Source organism: Clarias gariepinus, chromosome 24 (assembly GCF_024256425.1).
Source record: "Clarias gariepinus isolate MV-2021 ecotype Netherlands chromosome 24, CGAR_prim_01v2, whole genome shotgun sequence".
Taxonomy (NCBI): Eukaryota; Metazoa; Chordata; class Actinopteri; order Siluriformes; family Clariidae; genus Clarias; species Clarias gariepinus.
In genome coordinates, this window is record NC_071123.1 from 24,563,942 (window position 1) to 24,587,500 (window position 23,559).

At 43.7% G+C, this 23,559-nt stretch overlaps 1 protein-coding gene across 1 annotated transcript in view; it reads left to right on the forward strand.

The window, feature by feature from the left end:
• The first annotated feature begins 299 nt into the window (after positions 1–299).
• The window catches only part of LOC128512310 (transcriptional regulator ATRX-like), a 23,935-nt gene continuing 675 nt past the window's right edge, over positions 300–23,559 (forward strand). Inside the window, exons 1-35 of the mRNA XM_053485519.1 lie at positions 300–464; positions 2,382–2,512; positions 2,727–2,785; positions 4,933–4,970; positions 5,054–5,175; positions 5,392–5,508; positions 5,710–5,819; positions 5,958–6,025; positions 6,125–6,623; positions 6,700–7,630; positions 7,803–7,863; positions 12,653–12,822; positions 15,533–15,709; positions 15,857–15,932; positions 16,018–16,075; positions 16,176–16,415; positions 16,497–16,739; positions 16,826–16,969; positions 17,087–17,264; positions 18,780–18,917; positions 19,072–19,247; positions 19,466–19,583; positions 19,689–19,795; positions 19,905–19,987; positions 20,080–20,114; positions 20,210–20,351; positions 21,193–21,293; positions 21,444–21,552; positions 21,638–21,815; positions 22,092–22,259; positions 22,582–22,749; positions 22,826–22,873; positions 23,048–23,134; positions 23,267–23,395; positions 23,523–23,559. The exon at positions 23,523–23,559 is cut by the window's right edge and continues 675 nt beyond it. Coding sequence (XP_053341494.1) covers positions 445–464; positions 2,382–2,512; positions 2,727–2,785; positions 4,933–4,970; positions 5,054–5,175; positions 5,392–5,508; positions 5,710–5,819; positions 5,958–6,025; positions 6,125–6,623; positions 6,700–7,630; positions 7,803–7,863; positions 12,653–12,822; positions 15,533–15,709; positions 15,857–15,932; positions 16,018–16,075; positions 16,176–16,415; positions 16,497–16,739; positions 16,826–16,969; positions 17,087–17,264; positions 18,780–18,917; positions 19,072–19,247; positions 19,466–19,583; positions 19,689–19,795; positions 19,905–19,987; positions 20,080–20,114; positions 20,210–20,351; positions 21,193–21,293; positions 21,444–21,552; positions 21,638–21,815; positions 22,092–22,259; positions 22,582–22,749; positions 22,826–22,873; positions 23,048–23,134; positions 23,267–23,395; positions 23,523–23,559 — 5,266 coding nt within the window. The 5' untranslated portion in view covers positions 300–444. The remainder of the gene's footprint in view (positions 465–2,381; positions 2,513–2,726; positions 2,786–4,932; positions 4,971–5,053; positions 5,176–5,391; positions 5,509–5,709; positions 5,820–5,957; positions 6,026–6,124; positions 6,624–6,699; positions 7,631–7,802; positions 7,864–12,652; positions 12,823–15,532; positions 15,710–15,856; positions 15,933–16,017; positions 16,076–16,175; positions 16,416–16,496; positions 16,740–16,825; positions 16,970–17,086; positions 17,265–18,779; positions 18,918–19,071; positions 19,248–19,465; positions 19,584–19,688; positions 19,796–19,904; positions 19,988–20,079; positions 20,115–20,209; positions 20,352–21,192; positions 21,294–21,443; positions 21,553–21,637; positions 21,816–22,091; positions 22,260–22,581; positions 22,750–22,825; positions 22,874–23,047; positions 23,135–23,266; positions 23,396–23,522) is intronic.

Here is a 23,559-nt window from a genome sequence, read left to right on the forward strand (position 1 = left end):
TTTAATAATCTACTGTAAAATAATCTACTAATGCGCTACTGTCTCAATGTAAACAAACACCTGCACCAATAGATATTAATTATAAATAAGATAAAGTGAATATTTTGACTGGGATTAGTTCATATTTTCACTTTGGCTGAAATAACAGCGCTGAAGTGGTATAAGTGAATTTTAACACGCTGGAGTGGTTTTAAGACAAAACTTCATCTTTATCCTTTGATCTACTTTTGCAATATTAAGGGTATTAACCGGAAGTGACGACATCACGTCGAAGTCTGGTCGCCATTTTAACGCGTCGCGCGCAAACCGCAACCGGCAAGATGGCGCAGTGTGTGTGTTTAATTTTATAGTATGTAGTGTGTGTGTGTGTGTCGCAGTCTGATTGAAGCGGATGATGTTTGCGGTTCGTCTGAGGTTTAAAACACGGCTGACAGTGTGAGCAGGATGTCCGCCGAGGTGCTCAGGTAAGCGGAAGTGTTTGTCTGCGAACGCGCTAGCTCAACGAGCTAACCAACGAAAACAATAACGGGGTTTCTAAGGAGACTAGAGCTAGCTTAACTAGTCGCTATGCTAAGCTAACAAGTTAAATATACAAATAAACAAGGCGACACCAGAGGAATCTTGTTGTTATTGTTTTATATTGTTGGTATTGTGGCAGACATTTCGGATTAGCATGTTAACCCTATCTGTAGTAGCTGGTTATTTTAGCTTGTTGGCTAACACCGAGATCTTTATAGACAAAGAATGTTTTCCACTAGCAGGTTAGCGTTAGCTTGTTAGCTCTCTGGGGGAAAAAAGAGCTCGCGTTTTATTTATCTGTATAAAAGGGATTTGACGTTAATTAATTAATCTGACAGTTAATATATACTTTAGATGGTAATCATTAACTAACTTAATTGAATCCATGATAGCATGATTTAGCATGTTTTATTTGTTAAAATTAAAATAATCTCATTCATCAGAAGTTTTTTTTAAAGCACAAAATTGGGGTTTTCATGGTTTCATAGTGTTGTTGGGAAAAACACTTGTGAAGTTTTAATCAAACATTAATACATGTTGTTACAGTATTATTATTATTATTTTTTTTTTTCACACTTCATCCTTTTGACCAGTGAAATGCTCGGTCTCGCCACCAGGGTGCGCCAGACGGAGTCCTGGTGCCTGAGCGCTAAACGATCGTGTTCACTTTAATCGAAATGAACCCGACTGTGGGTCAGTGTAGTGCGTAGTCTCCCCACAGCGCCCCCTTTTTTAATGAATATCTTTTTTAAAATGTATTTATTTTATTTCTTTGCCAAGACATGTGTCTATTTTACATATTAGTAACGCAACCCCCTGGTTAGTGCCAGACTGTGAAAGAAAAATAAAGAGAAACGGATAAGAAAGCTGTTCGTACCCGAACGTGAAGGTGGCAGCTGTTTTAGACGTGACGTCAGTGCGCGACTCCTTTGAAAATCTGTGTGCACATAGCAGTAATTTTTTTTATTATCTTTGTATTTTTTTTAAACGAAGTATCTAATATTACACGTAGCGTGAAAGTTAACGGCAGTGTTGCCAAATTAGCAACTTCGTTACTATATTTGGCGAGTATTTAGAGCCCTCTAGGGAGACGTTTTTTTAAAAAGCGACTAGTGACAAATCTAGCGCCTTTTTCTGTTTTTACTGGAGACTTTTGTGTGTCCATACCGTACCGTTCATTGACAGCTGCTGCCACCGTCTCCGTCCCAAAGCATTCCCAGGCGGCCCAGTCCTCTCTCGGCAGTCCCTCCCAGCTGCAGTCACAGCAGGAGATGTTCACGTCTCTGCGTCCTGACTGCAAATGAATCGCGCTCCCGTCCTGGCTTGTAAGCGGGATTTAAATGTAAAAATGTTCTGTACTGAGGAACTGCATAAAAAGTAACATGTTCTTCGTCTGAAATAAATCACTGCACGAACTAACATTAACTAATTAGCACTAGCTTCGATGTTCCATTTGTATCTATTTTGTTTTCTTTATTATACATATAACAAAAGCAAAACAGGTCTGTAACTGTAGTTTGTTCTATTCTTTTTCTTTTCTATCTTATTTCATTTTATTACATAATAATAATAATAATTAATAAAAACCTTGCTACATGCCCTGTGTTAAGCTAACTGAGACTTGTTTTAGCACTTGCTTTTTTTTATTTTGAGTGCTTAAATTAAAAATAATAATATATAAAAAAGCAGGGTATTTGACAAAAAGGTCTAATGAATTGCTAATTGGATGGTGTTCCAACTCACGGGTAAATAAGTTGATCAGACGCTAATCGTGTCTAATTGTTTCACTCTAATAATTAAATTAAAGCCTTGGATTAATAATCCGAGCGTTGTGTTCTGCTGTGGTGATAATATTGTTCCAGGCCTGAGCCCGTGGCCGGGGGAAGCAGGGGCAGCGGGGGTAAACTTGGACTCCTGATCAATAAGCTGCACACATTCCTGGCGGTTTCGGCGGAGCAGGGCAGCGAACACAGCTTACCCGGGCACTGGAGCGGTGAGCGCTTTTATGCAGTTTAGAGTGCCACATGAGCCGCGTCCTGTAACGACACGGAACACTCGAAAATAATAATGAAAGGCCGTCGAGTCATCGATGGGTCATAAAGTCCAATATTTTTTTTCTATATAAATAAATACAGACTGGTACAGTTGTGACTCATGATTAGAACATGTGTGTGACCACTGGAGTCTGTCTCTCGTCCGTGTCCCAGGTGCGATGGCCAAAGAGTTTATCGAGCAGCAGCAAGCTGTAGCGCGAGCCGCTGAAGAGGTAAACCATCACTCTGTTATTTATCAAGGAATCACTAATGTTAAATAATTTATTAGGCAGCTAATATATAAAGATTTTTTTTGAGAATCATTAAATAATTTCTGCTTTATGTGTAAAACAGTTAACACAATTATAATCCTCTTATTCAGCAGAAGTTGTTTTTTTTTTTTTACATTTTCAAGTACAAAATTTGTGTGTTTGTAATTTTGTGATAAAAAAAAAGTTAAGCTTCAAGTAAACATTATTGTTGTTATTTTTCTTTCACACTTCATCCTTTTGACCAAAACAGAATTCCCGGCTCCCAAGCTCAAGTTAGGGTGAATTAGTTACACCGTACTTTCTGTCTTTTTCAGAATGAACACCGCATCCTGTGTTACGATTGGTTATTAGAACTCGGTCTCCTCTGTGATTGGTTAATACTTTAGTGAGAGTGAAGTGCGAGCCAACCCTCATGCATGTGGGCGGACCTTAGTGTTTTTTTATTGCAATAAATAAGTACAGTGGAATCTCAGATTATGAGTAACGCGGTTCACGAGCGTTCCGCAAAAACGAGCAAAGATTTGTAATAAATTTTGACTTGAAAACGAGCAGTGTCTTGATTTACGAGTACGGTTTTGACACCGAGCGTCATGTGATGACAACTGAGCCAAGGTTTTTTCTCTCTCTTGTGCTGCGGAATTATGGGTAATCGTCTCCCCAGCTGGGTCTTAGTGCGCATCTCTTACTGGTATAATCAACATCCATGTACGTATGTACTGTTTACTAGAACACTGTGACCAAGTCTGTGCACGTAAAATTTTATTTTGCGTTTGTACTGTTTCTTATAACACGTGTGTGTTTGCGTGAGTAAAGCAAAAGAAATTCTCAATACAAAGGTTAAAAATCATTTCTTCCTTAGCCCAGCGCTGTGTGTTTATATGTGCGTGCATGTAATTTCACACACACACACACACACACAGCCACGAACATACATTAAGGCGAGAGTGTGCGTGAACTGGCACAGTGTCAAATTACGTGCACGCACACACTTTGTTCTACACAGAAACTCTGCTCTGTCACGATTCCTTTCAAAGGTAAAGTGCGGTTCATTTGTTTGTTTTACTTTACAGCAGTGATTCTGTTAGTATGAGCCCACACGAGTGTGATTAGTGATGTTCTTTGCGAATTTTTTTTAAGTAAACAGTGTAGCGAGAGAGAGAGAGGTTGATTTATGACAGCTGTTTACGGAAATGTAGTCCAGTGCAGGAGATGCATTGTGGGTAATGCAGTCCGGTGTGCGTGAACGCGAATGCAAGATGTAAGCTAGGATATATTTTTTTTTTGTTGGATTTAAGTGCGGGATCCACCCGAAAGGTTGTACTATAACCTGACAATGCAGCAAATAGAAGAATGTGCATCGACCAGTTTGTCCATCTCATCATTACACCAGCATAAATTAACAGGCTGTTACACTGTTGTGAGCAACATTAAAAATAAGGCGGAGAAGCTAACAACAGTCTTTTCGTTAATGTGTGTGTGTTTAATTTAAACGAGAGAAGAAAGTTTTACTGTGTAAGATGAGAAGGGGGAGACAGGAGGGGCTGTCACACACACACACACACACACACACACACACACACAGCACCTGCGCGCCCAAATGGAAACACTTATCTGTCTGGATTAATTTTTCCTTTTTTTTTTTAAAGGTAAAGTGCAGGTAAATTTGTTTTATTTTTACTTTATATTTTGTATAAATAATTTGTATGAGCTGTGGAACAAATAGCTTAAGTTTCCATTATTTCTTATAGAAAAATTAAATTAGATTTTACGAGTGTTTTGGAATACGAGCCCGTTTCCGGAACGAATTATGCTCGTAAGCCGAGGTTCCACTGTATATAAATGTCAGGAAATAATGAATTATTTCGCTGGTGTAACTGCTTGGCCAGCAATTTAATAATGGATCATAACCATGAGTGAGTCATAACAGTAAAAGTTTTACTTCCATGTCTCTTTAGTATCTGTAGTTTTGCCCCACTGTAACACTCTAGGAGAATAAAATCATAGATGACACTCCAAGAACTGCAGCTTTTGATGTTCCAAATTACCTTTTTTTTTTATTATTATTTTTTTTTACCATTTGTGTTGTTTGTTTACTTTGGTGCATGCAGGCCTCAGAGGCTCGGACCTCCGCAGCTCGCTCCAGAAGGTCAGTCCTGTTTCAGCTGTATTTATAAATGGTTGCATCATTCACACTCACTAAACACGCTTTGCTGCTTATGTAAAATCCAGGAAGCCCTTGGTGGTGACGAAGCACAGCGGCCTAAACGAGTCGGATGCTTCCTCTGAGAGCGGAATGGAGGACGTGCTGTCTGTCAACTCCAGTGAACCGGACTCAACCTGCCTGCCTAAAGGTGTGTACTCTCTGGTGCTGAGGGACGGGGCCAAGCACTGGTGTCCGGGGGGCTGAGGGACGGGGATAAAAATTTTGTTAAAGTTTGAATGTAAAAGCGTAAACATTAATTTAGAGAATTTGGATCCTAAATGTTGCAAAAAGTTGAATATTGCAAGAAAATGATGGTGTTAATAATCATCATTTTGTGGTGGTTATTTCTTTCTCTCTCTCTCAGGTACAGTGTTCGTGCTCCCGGAGCCGGTGGCTAACGAAGTCCGTGACGAGTTCAGAGGTCCAGAATTTCGCAGCAAACGAGTGAAACAAAACAAAGACTTCTCAGACAAACGGAGAGGTGAGGACGAGGGAAAGATGATGACTGTTTGTTTATCTTTTCTGTTTTTAGTTCTTTTAAAATATTTAAACAGTTATTAGAGCTTTGAGCTCCGCCTTTTTAAAATTTCAGTTCAAAAACATAGTATGTATTATAATTTAGTTCTGTGTGCTTGAACTCTGTAGTGTGTGTGTGTGTCTCTCTCTCTCTCTCTCTGTGTAGGAGGCTGTGATATCGAGCGAGTAAACTGTACGGCCTGCGGTCAGCAGGTGAACCACTTCCAGAGAGACTCGGTGTACCAGCATCCTGCACTCAAAGTGCTCATCTGCAAGGTGTGTGTGTGTGTGTGTGTGTGTGTGTGTGTGTGAGAGAGAGAGACGTAGCGGTGCACAACTTTGGCCTCACCAAAACTGCAAGACATCCCATAATACTCAGTTTTTAAGGAAGTGTTGTTCTTTCTTTGCACCCAGTCCTGTTTTAAGTACTACATGAGTGATGACATCAGCAAAGACGCAGAGGGAATGGACGAGCAGTGCAGGTAGGAACCGACCTGAAATACATGGACAGATTTTCCTACGCCGGGTTTTAAAGTGTATTGATGGCGATCGTGCCGCGCTGTGATTGGCCGTTCCCGCAGGTGGTGTGCGGAGGGAGGCAGTTTGATTGGCTGCGACTACTGCAGCAACGCTTTCTGTAAGAAATGCGTGCTGCGGAACCTCGGGCGGCGCGAGCTGTCGGCCATCTTGGAGGAGGAGCGCAAATGGTACTGTTACGTGTGCAGCCCCGAGCCCCTCATGGACCTGGTGCTGGCCTGCGACTCGGTGCTCCAGAACCTGGAGAAGATCTGGGCTCGCAAACGGGCCAACGTAGGGGGCGGGGCTCGCGGGAAGCAGCGAGGCGGGCGGGGTGGTGCGGGGGCGGGGTGTCCCCTCAGCACCGCGCCCTCGCGGGGTCTGTGTGACCGGATGCAGCGTGTGGTGGACATGACGACGTCGCTGAACCGCTCGTTCGTGGACTTCATGCAGAGCGAGAAGGACGAGGAGGCAAGCGAGGAGGAGGACGTGGACCGAGCCAAGAGACTCATGATGTTCCGGACCATCCTGCAGGACCTGCGCCAGGCACACACCGCCCTGCAGGTAACTTCCAACATCGCTCGCATGAAATCATCCGTGATGAGTAACTTGTGTACTGACATTTTCCCCCCCCCTGTAGGAAGCGCTGGATCGGGAGTTGTATGGGGGGAAACGGGAGACTCAGAGGCAGCGCGCGAAACCTCGTCAGCGGAAACCCCGGGCTCCGAGGGGCTCGGCCGTCACGAAGGAACTGGTGGTGAAGCTGACCCCCGTCCCCATGGAGACCTCTGTGAGTCACGACACTAACGACGGCGCTAGCTCCGTCAGCGCCACGTCTGTAAATATGACGGAGGAGAATACACAAATGAAGGAGGAGGAGGAGAAAGAGGAGAAGGCGGAGACAATGGAAGGACGGGCTGATGGGATGGTAGAAAAAGACGAGGTGAAGGTGGAGGAGGAGCACGAGGGGAAAGGAGGGGCGCCGATAGAGGAGGAGAACACCGAGGACGAAGACGAGGACGACGACGAGCCGGAGATGGCGGAGGAGAACAAGCGATCTCCTCGCGTCAAGACGACGCCTCGACGTCGACGCTCGGACGCCACGCACGCCGGCCTGGAGGAGGAAGAGGAGGAGGATTCCGACTCGGACGAAGTACCCGCCGTGCTCCTGCAGACCGCCACCGCCGCCACCAGCGAAGACGAGGGTGGGGTCGACAGTGATGGGGGAGGGGCCGACACCAACCAGGAGGTCAGAAAGCAGTGCCTCTTCGGCTTGGTCAAAACCACGCCCCCTTGCCAAGACCGAACATCACGCAAGAGGAAACTGAAGGAGAGGTCCTCGTCTTCGTCGTCTTCTTCGTCCTCTTCGGCCACTGAAGCGACAAAGTCCGGGTCGAAGGTCAGAAGGAGCGTGGGGCTTCCTCACAAGGTCGCCAAGACGACGGTGGACAGCGAGAGCTCGTCGAGCGATCAGGAAACGAACAGCAGCGACTCGGACGAGTCGGACCAGAAGATTAAACCGCTGAGTGATGTCACACTGATGGGTTCAGTGGCGTTCCAGCAGTCTTCTGGTACAGTCATAATGCGCTCGTCCCCACACACACTGAGACTGTAATATGTGTAATATTTGAAATTTGAAAGCTTTTACATGTTAATGAGCGTCTGATAGTATCGTCTTTTTACTTCCTTTATTTTTCTCTTACTCTTGTTCTTTCTCTCTATTCCTTTCTTTCTCGCTTATAGGAGACGAGGTGGACGTGTGCCCCGCCCCGGTGGTGCTGGACGAGGATGATGTGGAGAATAGGTACGGTTTGGATTCGGAGTGCGCAGGCCGAAGCTCTCTGTCTCCGTCTGAGCCACTGAACCCCACCAAACCCCCCGACACACACACCGCCGGCATCCAGACACGCCTCAAAAGCTCACACACGTCAGGACCGCCCCTCACCCCCACGCGCACTCGACACACCCGGGCGGCGGCCAGCACGGGCCTCGTGCTCCGCCGACTCAACATGTAACATTCGCGCACAGACACACACACACACACACCCTAAATTTCAGAAACGCAGAAATCCGAGCCTGTTTGGTGTAGTGTGCACTTTGATGTGTGTTTGACTGACAGCTGTAGGCGCGTGCTGATCATCAGTGCGCACGTCATCTCCACACGTACACTGACAACCACGCAGACCGCCGTTAACGAAAACTTGAAAAAATATATATTATATATAAAACCCTGACATCAGCACATGCTGCGTTAGCTCTCCTGCTGTTTCTCCTTCCTGTTTATTTCCAGACGAGTCCGACTGAACTACTTTTACTCCGGATGTAGACACGCCCCCAGGGCGGCGTTTCAGTTCTCATTCACCATTTTACGCCGTCCTCGCGTCTCTCCGCCACCTAGCGATTTCACACACTTTAATTTCTGAAAAAAATCTGATTTATTTATTACAACCGTAGCATCCTCGGTGAAGTTTTCTTAGCATTAGCTCTTTGTGTTCTCAAATAGTAGCCGTGAAAAAATTTGCCGTGTTGTTGTTGTGGCGCTGTGAAGGTTTTTTTTTTTTTCCAATTAACAACAGTAACCAGGGGAGAAGATCGAAAGTTCAACATCATGTGTGGTGAGGATTGGTGGTGTTTTTTTTGTTTTTTGTTTTTTTCTTTAAGTAATGATGAGTCATGTTAATTGTTTGAAGGCGGGAAGTCTCTGTAAAGGGGCGGAGCTTTAATAAAACAAGCTAGAAACATTCAAGGAGGAAATATCGTTCCAGAACCATGACCTGGTTTGTCGTGTAATTTTTTTTTTTCCGTAATTGTATCTTAAATTATTATTATTGTTTTTTTAAATATATAATCTTGCCTTCAAATATATTTTTACGAATCTTGTGCTCGGTTGCAAATTGTCATTACTACTTTACAGATTACTTTCAATCCTCCAGTCGTGCAGACGATGTTTCCACCACCACACGACAACATGTCATGAGTTTGCGTCCCCTCGTTGCCTGGATATCGTCTGGGCGGAGTTTAAAAAAAACAAACCTTTTTTATGCTACCCATTTATTATTATTATTATTAATTTACTCCTCGTAGCATTTTCTTATCGCTTTGTAGTTTTTGTAGTAAGTAGGGTATAAAACGAGTACCCGTCTAGTGCCCCCTGTACACGTAGCAGAGACAGATTACCAGCTTTGTTTGGGGACGATCACGATGCTGAAACACAAACAATGACGTATTATCATTCTTCCGACTATAGAATAAAGTATTGGCACCCTGGTGTGTGTATGGTTTTAGTTATTTGGCGAATTTTGTTTGTTTATTTTTAAGCATTGTCACACGCTGCCTTTAAAAGAGAAAATTTTCACTCGAAAGCAACAGTACGTTTGCACCGAACGAAAATTATTATTATTTTTTAAATAAATTGTCTTTCCATTTCAAGAGAGTTCTCAGTTGTACAGTATGGATTTTACCATGGATACTCATCAGCGCCACTTAGTTGTTTTCCTTCTCCAGTCCATATTCTTATTCTAGTATTCTTGGGAGTTTTTTTTTTTTTTTTTTTTACACATTACTGAGGTAAATTTTTTTTTTCCTCTCAACTTTGTTTCAGTATTATTTATTTATTTTAAGGCTGAACCCATTTAACTAGCGTGTAGTTAGCGTATAAACAGCAGCTACAAACACGCACACACACCTGTCAGTGGTCTTCTTTCTTTGGTAAGCGAGAACACTTACCTTTTGTATGTCTGTGTGTGTGTCTATGTGTGTGTGTGTGTTGTAGGCTTCAGCCTGACGGTTCTGGAAGTGCAATATTGTCGGTCAGACATATCAAGGGATGTTTGGTTTGCTAACGGTAGGTGCGCCGCAAAAAGAAGAATTAAAAAAACAGATAGATTGGCGTAAAAACTTGTATTTAAATCATCTGATTTGGGGGAGGGAGTTCGCTAATCGAAGGCGGTGTCTGTTGGGGCGTGTTCTGAGGGCGATTTAAAAAAAATACTTTTATGCTAATGTCACAAAAAAACTTTGGCTAATCGAGCTCAAGCTCCACCCACTTATTAATAAAAGAACGTGACTGTGTAGGGGAGGGGGGAGGCAATAGTTATCACCCCAACGGTCTCAGCGATGCTCATCGACGGTCTTGAGCACTTACCCAGAATGCATTGCGCTCTGACTTTTAAATTGGCATTTTTTTTTTCTTTATTCCTCCGTTTAAAGCCTGTTCCTTTTTTTTTTCCGGACACGCTTTCCCTGATAGACGTTTCCTTAGATTCCGCATTAAAACACTGTGCATCAGTGGGATGCAGGTCCAGGATGGTGATAAGTATTGGCACCATCAGTTATTTGCCATCTTTTGCGTTTCGAGGGCGTCGCCGTAGCAGCTGGACTTGGGTTATGTGCTAGCGCTCTTCACAGCAAATCATTTGAGTTTTCCGTGCCATTTCATCTGGTAGTCTGTGGGCGTAACGCCTGCTTGTTTTGTGGCTCCTGGGCGTGGCCGGTCCAGCCCACTGTTTTACTTTATGCTCATCATTTTTTAAAGCGATTCCTTTACACTCTGAGAATCGAGTTAGCGATTATGATGTCGTACTTTAGCAGCGTTCTCTGGTTTCTTCACTAATTTATAGCGATTATTGTTGTTGCTGTTGACTAATTAGCAACCTTGTTTGTCTTTTACACACTGATTATTCTAAAGGCAGTGATTTTCTGTTGAATCGATTTAACTTCTAGATTTTAACACAAGTCCAGCGGTGTAACTTTAACGCCACGCGTCATTACTGCGAAACGTTACGCTACGTCCTGACGCTCGTCTTGTTGGCGTCTGCAGCGACCAGAGCCGAGGCTGTGTGTGGGGTAAAAACGCTCAAGGCCACAGTGTGTGAGAATGTCCTTTTTATTTTTTTTCTTTTCTTTTCTTTCCTCTCTCCCGTGTTTTTCTTTCTCTCTGCAGTGTAGCGTGAGGCGAGCCGTTTTCCAGATTGCCGGCCCGGCTATTCGCAACCCACCCACCCCGCCAGTCTATTTCTCTTTCTCTCTTTCTCTCTTTGCTTCTCCTGATGTTCTCTCTTACCTTTTTGTTTGTTTGTTCGCCCCTCTCTGCTGGAAAATTTCCCCACCACCACTAAAAGAAATAAAATAAATCAGAAGGAAAGTGAGAATTGAAATGACTGCATGCTAATTTTTAGTTCACAATTTTATTATTTTGTTTTCTTTCGTTGTTCAAGAAATTGTAAATAAGTTGCATGCACCTGTTTGGGTCACGAATAAAACCAGCTGTATCTGTATGTACGCGGCGTTGTAATAAAATAATTTACCCCACACTCTTCTCGTCTCTGTGCCTTCATTCTGTCTGCTGAGATTTTACCTTCTCGTCGACCTGATCGAATGATACGGGAGCAGGGAAACGTCTTAACCTGGTTGGGCGGGGGGGGGGATCCGTGTCGAAAAGCTTCACCCATACAATGAGGCGGACAAACCACTGACTTATTACCCATAATGCACCGTGAGTATACGCCAACTTGGACGTTGGAGAACAAAAAAAGCAAAAATTCTGGTCGACTTTTTAAATCCTCGAACAAGTTCAACTGGAATGACATGAATGGTTAGCCGGCAGCTTTAACGGATGGCTAGCTTACTTGCTAGCTAGCAACGTGCTATTAAAATGAGCTGACAGGATGAATCAATCAGTTTGTCATTTCCTGTGTTCACTCAACTGGTCTAACGTTTAGAACTGTGAAACTCTGATAAATCTGTGGAGGGCTAATACAGATAGCGACCAAGTACTTAAGCCTTCATAACTTTATAAAGTTGAAATGTTCTAATTATATTTGATATTTTTGTTTGTTCAGGGTTTCCGAGACGGAATTGTATTCAAACTAGATGAGATTTGTCCCTTTTTTTTTTCTTTTTGTCCCCATCACTTAAACCTCATTTTAACAATTCTTGTCAAGAGAGTCTTAGCCCACACTAGCAGCAATTAGCTTGATTGGATTAATTTTATTCGCTGTTTGACGATCACTGGTCTGTCTGTGTTTCAGTCAGACAGAATAATAAATTCTAGTGAAGCCTGAAGCCAGCGCAGTTCACCTTACTAGCAACAACTTATTAGCTGTTAAAGCGCTTCACATCTGCGGTTCAAGTTTTGGTGAAAAGTTTCTCAATAGACGTTTGCTAAATGCAGCTAATCGCTGTTTTTTTTGAGGAAAATGTGTACATTCTTTAAGTTTAGGTGGATTCTTAGTTTAATTTATTTCATGCCCCTCCACTTTATTTTTTATTTCATAAGCATTAAAAAATAAATAGAACGTCTTTCCTGGTGTCTGTTCCTCCTACACTATGTTGTAGTTAGCTTTCAGGTCGCTTTTGAAGTTTTAATCAATTAATCTTTGTTTTATATACATTTAATTCAATAAAAAGTTTAAGTTCAGCTGGTGACTGTAGTAATTATGTGTCGTGTCTCGTTTGTCTTCCGGCGTCTCTCAATCGTCTGTCCTAGCACTGATCTGGCTCTCGTACTTCGCTTAAACACATGACGCCCATGTCTCCAAAAACCACCTGGAAATAAGTCCAATCCCTTTTTCTTCTTCTCTTGATCTTTGTAGAATAGCTAAAAAGATCCTGTTGGCCAAGATCCAAGCCGACTTTACGTCCAGCTCTGATCAGGACGACACCTCGGACGGCGACGATGATGAATCCGAAGATGAGGAGGGTGTGACGAAGAGCAGTAGGACGAAGGAAGATGAGGAGAAAAACGATGACGAAGCTGAAGAAAGTGAGAAACTTCTTTATTGTACCACCGAGACGCCGGTTAAGGCGGATACGCTGTCAGTTATACAGTTAGCGATCAGCTAGGACACGGGAAACTGGTAGAGTCTGTCAGGAGCTTTCATGTCTGCTTCATACTACACTAGCCAAAAAAAAAAAGTCTCCATCTGGATGTAACTGAGCGAATAGTTAAGAGTCTCCCCTAGTATTATTACAGCAGTGATTAATACGGATCAGCTGTAACAAGTGATTTAACCCTGACTGATGCAGTGCGGAGCTTCTCATTTCTTACACAACCACATCAGGAGACACATCTTGTGGGCGTGGCAAAGATTTTTCTCTGTTTAAGAAGTTATTGTCCTGCATCAAGCAAAGAAAACGACTAAGGATCAAGACTGGGTTAAGAACTTAAGGGATCAGGAGTAAACAGCTGTGTAGCTTTAAAAAGAGTCTGAAATAAAAAAAGACTTCAGTTTACTATTAGGGAGCATAAAGACTGGACTTTGGAGCGATTCTTTAAAAAAAAAAAAAAAAAAGTTATGTGACCTGATGAGTCCAGACTGATGGGCGTGTCGGGGTGAGAAGGGAAGGACATAAAGCGATGCTCCCATCATGCATAGTGTCCACTGTACAAGCCTCTGGAGACAGTGTTATGATCCGGGGTTGATCAGTTTAATTACAGGTATATAAAATAAATGTGTTATTGGGCTAAATGTAAAAATCTTTTGTCACCTGTTTTTTATTTATAAATAAAATGTAGGTGTGCTATAATAACATAGTTGCATATAATAATTAAGAAAAAAACTAATTTAAATATAAATATGTATATTAGTTTAATTTACTTTAAACTAATATACATAGCCAATTTATTTAGATCACGTTCCAATCAGAAGTACTGGGACAAAATTGTTACACACTTTTTGACAGACATCGTCCAAAATATATATAATATACACACACACAGTGGGGCAAAAAAGTATTTATTTAGCCACCAATTTTGCAAATTCTCCCACTTAAATAGATGAGAGAGGCCTGTTATTTACATCATAGGTATACCTCAACTATGAGACAAAATAAGGAAAAACAAATACAGAAAATCACATTGTAGGATTTTTAATGAATTAATTGGTAAATTCCTCTGTAAAATAAGTATTTGTTCACTTACAAAAAAGCAAGATTTCTGGCTCTCACAGGCCTGTAACAACTTCTTTTAAGAGGCTCCTCTGTCCTCCACTCTTTACGTGTATTAATGGCATCTGTTTGAACTCGTTATCTGTATAAAAGACACCTGTCCACAACCTCAAACAGTCACACTCCAAACTCCACTATGGCCAAGACCAAAGAGCTGTCAAAGGACACCAGAAGCTAAACTGTAGACCTGCACCAGGCTGGGAAGACTAAATCTGCAGTAGGTAAGCAGCTTGGAGTGAAGAAATCAACTGTGGGAGCAATTATTAGAAAATGGAAGACATACAAGACCACTGATAATCTCCCTTGATCTGGGGCTCCATGCAAGATCTCACCCGGTGGGATCAAAAAGATCACAAGAACTGTGAGCAAAAAAACAAGAACCACACGGGGAGATCTGGTGAAGGACCTGCAGAGAGCTGGGACCAAAGTAACAAAGGCTGCCATCAGTAACTGCCAGGAACTTAAATCCTGCAGTGCGAGACGTGTCCCACTACTTAAGCCAGTACATGTCCAGGCCCGTCTGAAATTTGCCAGAGAGCATTTGGATGATCCAGAAGAGGATTGGGAGAATGTCAGATGAAACCAAAATAAAAGTTCGTGTTTGGAGGAGAAAGAATGCTGAGTTGCATCCAAAGAACACCATACAGTACCTACTGTGAAGCATGGGGGTGGAAGCATCAGGCTTTGGGGCTGTTTTTCTGCAAAGGGACCAGGATGACTGATCTGTGTAAAGGAAAGAATGAATGGGGCGAGAATTTTGAGTGAATCGTGAGATTTTGAGTGAAAACCTCCTTCCATCAGCAAGGGCATTGAAGATGAAACATGGCTGGGTCTTTCAGCATGACAATGATCCCAAACACACCGCCCGAGCAACGAAGGAGTGGCTTCATAAGAAGCATTTCAAGGTCCTGGAGTGGCCTAGCCAGTCTGCAGATCTCAACCCCATAGAAAATCTTTGGAGGGAGTTGAAAGTCCGTGTTTCCCAGCGACAGCCCCAAAACATCACTGCTCTAGAGGAGATCTGCATGGAGGAACGGGCCAAAATACCAGCAACAGTGTGTGAAAACCTTGTGGAGACTTACAGAATATGTTTGACCTCTGTCATTGCCAACAAAGAGAATATAACAAAGTATTGAGATGATGATTTTGTTATTGACCAAATACTTATTTCCACCATAATTTGCAAAAAAATTCTTTAAAAATCCTACAATGTGATTTTCTGGATTTATTTATTTTTTATTATTTTCTCTCTCATAGTTGTGGTATACCTATGATAAAAATTACAGGCCTCTCTGATCTTTTTAAGTGGGAGAATTTGCACAATTGGTGGCTGACTAAATTTTTTTTTGCCCCACTGTAAATACTCAGAATTGCATCTGGGTCATGGCACCAACAGAATGCTGTTATTTGTACTGTGTGTGTGAAAGCTAAAGCTGTATTGAATCAAACAGATGTGTGCTTCTTAGCTCTATCCATGCCTCTTCCTCAGGTTTTATAACCACTGTGTTGTGTTATATATATTGCAGCCGAGGTTACAGATAACAGCTCCGACTCGGACGATCCGGCTAAACCGACGCAATCGCGTCACCACCTGCTGCGCTGCCGTCTGACCCCGTCGGAGCCGGCGCCGAAAGACGACGCGGATAAACCTGTCAATCGGCTGCGAAGGAGGAGAAAAACACCCACGAGCAAGATGATAGTCGGTTAGAAACTTGATTTTAAATATAAATATATATGTTTATTTAAACTTTAAAGGGTAAAGTGTCCTGTATGCTGAAACATCAACAGGAGGAAAGCGTGAATTAAAGTGAACAATATAAAAACATCACTTTGAGAAACCTTTATTCCAGATAGCAGCGAGTCATCCAGTAGCGAGGAGTCGGCACTGAGTGAAACCATCAGCCAATCAGAAGATGAGGACGGCAGGTAGGTCAGCCAATCAGGAGCTTAATAGATAACGCAGAGACGTAACGAATATTGTTGGAATCTGAACGATCAGTTTCTGACGCAGCGCCGTGAAGCAGAAGGTCACGGTCTCTGACGCTGAACCTCACACGCCTCCCAGAAAGGTAAACAAATAGATAAATTAACAGTCGTTATGTCCGAATGTAGATGAGTACGTTCCTTGACCCGTTATGACCGCCCACCCACTTTATGTTTTCGGATCAGAATGGCGCGGACGGTCACTCCGATGCGGACGGTTTAAACGCGGAGGAGTGCACGAGCCCGACGAAGGGCCGCAAAAAGATCCGGAGGATCCTGGGTGTGGGTCAGCTGGCGAAGGAGACGCAGGAGGCGCTGAGGGAGGAGGAGGAGAGGAGGAAGAGGCTGGCGGAGAGAGAGAGACAGAGAAGACAGGAGGAGGAGGAAGAGGAGGAGAGCAGAGAACAAGCACGCGACGACTCGGAGGTGCGTCACATGACGAGCTACATGATGATCGGTTTATGGTCTCCGCTGCTTATTGAACCGTGTGCATGTGTGTGTCTTCAGGTAATGATCGTAGCTGAGACCCCTGCTCCCAGACCCGTTCCTCTGGTGCTGGAGCTCGACGATGCAACACGGGAATGTCTGGTGCAGGTGGACACACACCTGCTGAGGAAACTCAAACCTCACCAACGGAAAGGTGTGCAGTTCATGTGGGACAGCTGCTGTGAGTCCATCGCCAAGGTCAAGTCGTCTCCTGGTTCTGGCTGCCTCCTCGCGCACTGCATGGGCCTCGGGAAGACTCTGCAGGTGTGTGTGATGAAGCGGCTCAGTGGAATTGATCATCCAGTGTCACGTAGAGGAAGTTAACGACCCGCTGTGTGTGTGTGTTTCAGACAATCACGTTCCTGCACACGGTTTTGACGTGCCAGTGGGTGGAGCTGAAGACGGCGCTGGTGGTCTGTCCTCTAAATACAGCGCTCAACTGGAGAGCCGAGTTCGACAAGTGGCAGCGTGGCATCACCGGGAAGAAAGTGGAGGTCAGTGTGTGTTATCCGTGTGGGTGTGGCCTCGTCTCCTGAAAGCTGCACTTTATTCCTTTTGTTAGTACTAATCCCGAAATGTACACACACCTTGTCCTCGTCTCTGATGCTCAGGTGATGGAGTTGGTGACGGTGAAGGCGGTGTGTTCTCGAGTTAACGCTCTGACCAGTTGGTACAGGAGAGGAGGAGTGATGATCCTGAGTTATGAACTGTACCGCACTCTTACACACAGAGACCAGGCCAAATACGGCAAACAGCAAGAGAGCCTACGCCGATTGCTGCAGGACCCGGGTACGACCCTGCCAAATACTAACCCGCAATATACACCATATTGTGTAACACATCCTGCCAAATAATGCTTCCTATTCATCAAGTACTGTAGTCACTCCCTGCCACATCCTGATCATTATTTATAGTGCGCTGTATTTACGCCATGAAACATTTCTGGCTCTCTGTTTTGGAAATGTATTATACTCACACCCTGCCAAATCCTGAGCTATTATATTGTCCTGTATTGATATCCTGCCAAATCCTGATCCTTATTGATATTATACCATACTCAAACCCTTGCCGAATCCTGATCCTTATTGATATTATACCATACTCAAACCCCTGCCGAATCCTGATCCTTATTGATATTATAACATACTCAAACCCCTGCCGAATCCTGATCCTTATTGATATTATAACATACTCAAACCCTTGCCGAATCCTGATCCTTATTGATATTATACCATACTCAAACCCCTGCCGAATCCTGATCCTTATTGATATTATAACATACTCAAACCCCTGCCGAATCCTGATCCTTATTGATATTATAACATACTCAAACCCTTGCCAAATCCTGATCCTTATTGATATTATACCATACTCAAACCCCTCCCGAATCCTGATCCTTATTGATATTATAACATACTCAAACCCCTGCCGAATCCTGATCCTTATTGATATTATACCATACTCAAACCCCTCCCGAATCCTGATCCTTATTGATATTATACCATACTCAAACCCCTGCCGAATCCTGATCCTTATTGATATTATACCATACTCAAACCCTTGCCGAATCCTGATCCTTATTGATATTATACCATACTCAAACCCCTGCCGAATCCTGATCCTTATTGATATTATACCATACTCAAACCCCTCCCGAATCCTGATCCTTATTGATATTATAACATACTCAAACCCCTGCCGAATCCTGATCCTTATTGATATTATAACATACTCAAACCCCTGCCGAATCCTGATCCTTATTGATATTATAACATACTCAAACCCCTGCCGAATCCTGATCCTTATTGATATTATACCATACTCAAACCCCTGCCGAATCCTGATCCTTATTGATATTATACCATACTCAAACCCCTGCCAAATCCTGATCCTTATTGATATTATAACATACTCAAACCCCTGCCGAATCCTGATCCTTATTGATATTATAACATACTCAAACCCCTGCCGAATCCTGATCCTTATTGATATTATACCATACTCAAACCCCTGCCGAATCCTGATCCTTATTGATATTATACTATACTCAAACCCCTGCCAAATCCTGATCCTTATTGGTATTATACCATACTCAAACCCCTGCCAAATCCTGATCCTTATTGGTATTATACCATACTCAAACCCCTGCCAAATCCTGATCCTTATTGGTATTATACCATACTCAAACCCCTGCCAAATCCTGATCCTTATTGATAACATCCTGTACTCACAACCTGCCAAATTTTGATCCTTATTCATAATGTACTGTGTGTGTGTCTCTCCTGTCTGTACACACGCATACAGGGCCAGACATAGTCGTGTGTGACGAAGGTCACGTCCTGAAAAACGAGACTACTGGGATCTGTAAAGCGATGCGCTCCATCCGCACGCGGCGGCGAATCGTCCTGACGGGAACGCCGCTCCAGAACAATCTTTCAGAGTGTAACGACCTTAAAAATAAATAAATAAATTAAAGATTAGCCCTGATTGTCTTGAGAAGCTCCTGTGACGCTAATGCTGTGTGTGTGTGTGTGTGTGTGTGTGTGTGTGTGTGTGTGTGTGTGTGTGTGTGTGCGTGCGCGTGTGTGTGCTGTAGACCACTGCATGGTGAGTTTTGTGAAGCAGAACCTCCTGGGTTCCCTGCGTGAGTTTCGGAACCGGTTCATTAACCCCATCCAGAACGGCCAGTGCGCCGACTCCACGCCGTCTGACGTCCGACTCATGAAGAAGAGAGTCCACGTCCTCCACGCACTTCTCGCCGGGTGTGTTCAGGTATAACGACAAAAACAAACAAAAAAAATTTTTTTGGGGGGTGTGGTTAATTATTATCATATTATAAATATTCATGAGGTAATTACATGTTTGAGGTGGAGAAAGGATGATGTCATGATGTTCGACTGCCATTAATCGTTCCTCCTGCAGGTGGCGCTTACCGCGTTTTTGAACTTTTGCGGGTGTAGAGAGGAATGAAAACTGTGTGTGTGTTGTAGAGACAGGATTATTCTGTCCTGACGTCTTTCCTGCCCCCCAAGCGAGAGTACGTGCTGTCGGTCAGGATGACGCCGCTACAGTGTCGAATGTACAGACACTACCTGCAGAACTACACCGGTCAGAGACACACACACACACACACACAGAGTCAGAGTTTAAACACTCCACACATTAAGCACGTACAATGCCTTGTAGCTAATCATAGTCTTTGTGTGTGTGTAGCTGAAGGACGGGGTGTGAACAGTTTATTTCAGGATTATCAGATCCTAAGTCTGATCTGGACGCATCCTTGGTGCCTGCAGCTCTCTGACCTTAATAAAGGAAACAAGGTGTGTATATATACACACACAAACACACACAGTTTATATATTATTCTGTGTTTAAGGACATTCTGGGTGTGTGTGTGTGTGTGTGTGTGTGTGTGTGTGTAAATTGCAGGCTAAAGGGGAGGAGCCAACTTCTGAAACCATGGTGACTGGTCAGAAATCCAAAGAGACAAAACAACAGAACCATAATGAACGGTACTCTCTCTGTGTGTGTGTGTGTGTGTGTGTTTTGTATTAAAGTGCTATAAATGCGTTTTGGTGTATTGAGGTGTGTGTTTGTGTTGCAGTGGAACCAACTTAGTGGAAACTACACCAGAAGAGGGTACACACTCTCACTCTCTCTCACACACACACACACACACACACACCTCTCTCTCTGTCTCTCTCTCATATATGTGTGTGTGTGTGTGTGTGTAGAGCGCAGTGTGTTGAGCGGACCCCCAGCAGGTTGGTACAAGGAGTTTGTGTCCAACGTCGATGCTGAGGTCCTGGGGCATTCTGGGAAATTAATGCTGCTGATGGAGATCCTGCGCTGCGCTGAACAACTGCAGGACAAAGTGTGAGGATTTTTATTTCAAGATTTACAAACGAAGGTAGAACGATAGTTTTATTTCCAAAGACAGAGTTTAGCGTAAGTATTCACGGATCAGCCGTGACATTCAGCCCTCCTGTATAACAGTGTGTATGTCTGCCTTGTGCTGCTGATTCAGCTCTGAGCCATCGAGGGTTAAACGCACTGAGAGATTCGATTAGCTTTAACGAGATAATAAATGTTCTTAATGCCAAATCCTGATCCTTATTTATAATGCACTGTACTCACTCCTTGCCAAATCCTGATCCTTATTCATAATGCACTGTACTCTCACCCTGCCAAATCCTGATCCTTATTTATAATGCACTGTACTCTCACCCTGCCAAATCCTGATCCTTATTCATATTGCACAGGACTCACACTTTGCCAAATCCTGATCCTTGTTCATAATGCACTGTACTCACTCCTTGCCAAATCCTGATCCCTATTCATAATGCACTGTACTCTCACCCTGCCAAATCCTGATCCTTATTTATAATGCACTGTACTCTCACCCTGCCAAATCCTGATCCTTATTTATAATGCACTGTACTCTCACCCTGCCAAATCCTGATCCTTATTTATAATGCACTGTACTCTCACCCTGCCAAATCCTGATCCTTGTTCATAATGCACTGCACTCTCACCCTGCCAAATCCTGATCTTTATTTATAATGCACTGTACTCACTCCTTGCCAAATCCTGATCCTTATTTATAATGCACTGTACTCACACCCTCACTTGATCCCTAATCATAATGTGCTGTTCCACACAACGGTGTATGCCATTAAGTGTTGTAATGTGTGTGTGTGTAAATGTCATGCTACAGGTTGGTGTTTAGTCAGTCTCTTGTTTCACTGGACCTGATTGAAACCTTCCTGGAGTTGGCTGATAGGGCAAAGAAGGAGGGGAAGGCACGTGTTTATAACGGTACAACACACACTCACACACGCGCACACACACACACGCAATAAATAAATAAAAATTTGACCAATGCAAACAATATAAATCATAAACACTTTCAGAACAATAAAAAAAAAAAAAAGAGTGTCATGTATCTGGTGCGTGTGTGTGTTTTAGGGCAGCGCTCATGGGAGCGACATAAAGACTATTATCGCCTGGACGGCTCCACTACTGCAACAGCACGCAAGAAGTGGGCTCAGGAGTTCAACAACGTCAGAAACACACGGTAAACACACACAGACAAAAAGCTTGTTCTCTCTCTGTGTGCGTGTGTGTGTTTATCTCTCTCTCTCTCTCTCTCTCTCTCTCAGCTGCAGGTTGTTCCTGATCTCCACTCGAGCCGGGTCTTTAGGGATTAACCTGGTGGCGGCGAATCGAGTCGTGGTGTTCGATGCATCCTGGAACCCGACCTATGACATTCAGAGCATGTTTAGAGTCTATCGCTTCGGCCAGAAGAAGCTCGTGTACGTCTACCGCCTCCTTGCCCAGGTACACACACACACACACACACACACACAGCTGGATGTCTGGCAATCTTTAAACGACCACTAAAGACGTATCTGTTTCTTCAGTACTTGGGCTAAGAAGGTGATGTAATGAGTATTTGATGAGGAGGAGGAGATGAGATGAAGGGAGGAGGAGGTGAAATGTTATGAGCAGATGATGAGGAGATTATATTGATAAAGAGATAAGGAGTTGATGAGGAGAAGATGAGGATGACACAGTGATGATGCTGATGATGAAGCTCTTCGCACTCTTCCTCAGGGAACGATGGAGCAGAAGATATACGAGCGTCAGGTGGCGAAGCAGTCTCTGTCGTCCCGTGTGGTGGACCAGCAGCAGATTCAGCGGCACTTCACACAGAGCCAACTGAGCGAGCTGTACCGCTTTCAACCTGACGTCCGCGGCAAGAACCACACCGTGGAGCCTCCGGTACACACACACACACACACACACGCACAGCACAGTGGTCCATAGTCCCTACAGCACTAACTAACATGATACCAGAGATACTTTATTAATATCTACGTTAGATTTTATTGCACTTGTTGAATAATCACACTCATTAATAAAGAGAATGTCACATAAGCTCCGCCCCCTGGACATTTACCAGCTACACCCTGATCGGCTGCATTGTGACTGCAGTTCACCTGACAGCCAGCAGAGGGCTCCAAACATCACACGCTGTAGATGTTCATTACTAATGTATGAGCTGTATTAGAGTTTAGTTGTGTGTGTGTGTGTGTGTGTGTAGGACAAAGTGCTGGCGACGCTCCTGCAGCAGTGTGGGCGGAGCATAGTGTCGTTCCACGAACACGATTCGCTGCTAGATCACAGGGTGGAGGAGGAGCTTAGCGTGGAGGAGAGGAAGGAGGCGTGGGAGGAGTACAAGCTCGAGGAGACGACGCAAACACACTCACGTGTACGTACACACACACACGCACACACACGGTTGTTCTTTGTATTATGTTGAATTTATTTTTTCATCGTTTACACAGGCCTCGATCGACGGCGAGCTGTGGAAGAAAAGCAGGCAGGAGTTGGAGGTAGAGGAGTGTGTGTGTGTGTGTGTGTTTACATGCAAACCTGCTCCCTAAGGAATAAGAAAGGGCATCAAGATCAAGAAGACTGAATAATTATTATTATTATTATTATTATTATAAGACTGCGGGGGAGTAAAAACTTATGTTTTCTGTGTGTGTGTTTGTGTGTGTAACCAGGTGATGTTAAAAAAAGGTCGTTTGGAAGTGCAGAAAGCAGCGCAAAACATCAAACAACGAAGTCTAGACTACTTTGAGAAGGAAGTGGTGAGTGTGCGTGCGTGTGTGCGTGCGTGCGTGTGCGCGTGCGTGTGTGTTTGTGTGTGCGTGAGTGCGTGTGTGAGTGAGTGCGTGTGTGAGTGAGTGCGTGTTTAGTGGTATTGTGATTTATGTGTGCAGATGAAACAGCACCCTCTGGTGGACACAGATGTAATAAGGCAGAGGGCTGCTCAGGCCTACGAGAGATTCGAACAAGAGAGAAAGTTCAGGATCGAGAATTACCAGCACATGCTCAACACTCAGCAGAAGGTCTCTTGTTTTTATTATTTATTCCACTCACTATGTAGTGTTTAGGGACTAGGGGACAAGGTTCATTATTATTATTATTACTACTACTACCACTACTACAACAGTTCTTTCTCTCTCTCTCCCTCAGCTCATTCTGTCCATACAGCAGATTTTAGCTGAACGTC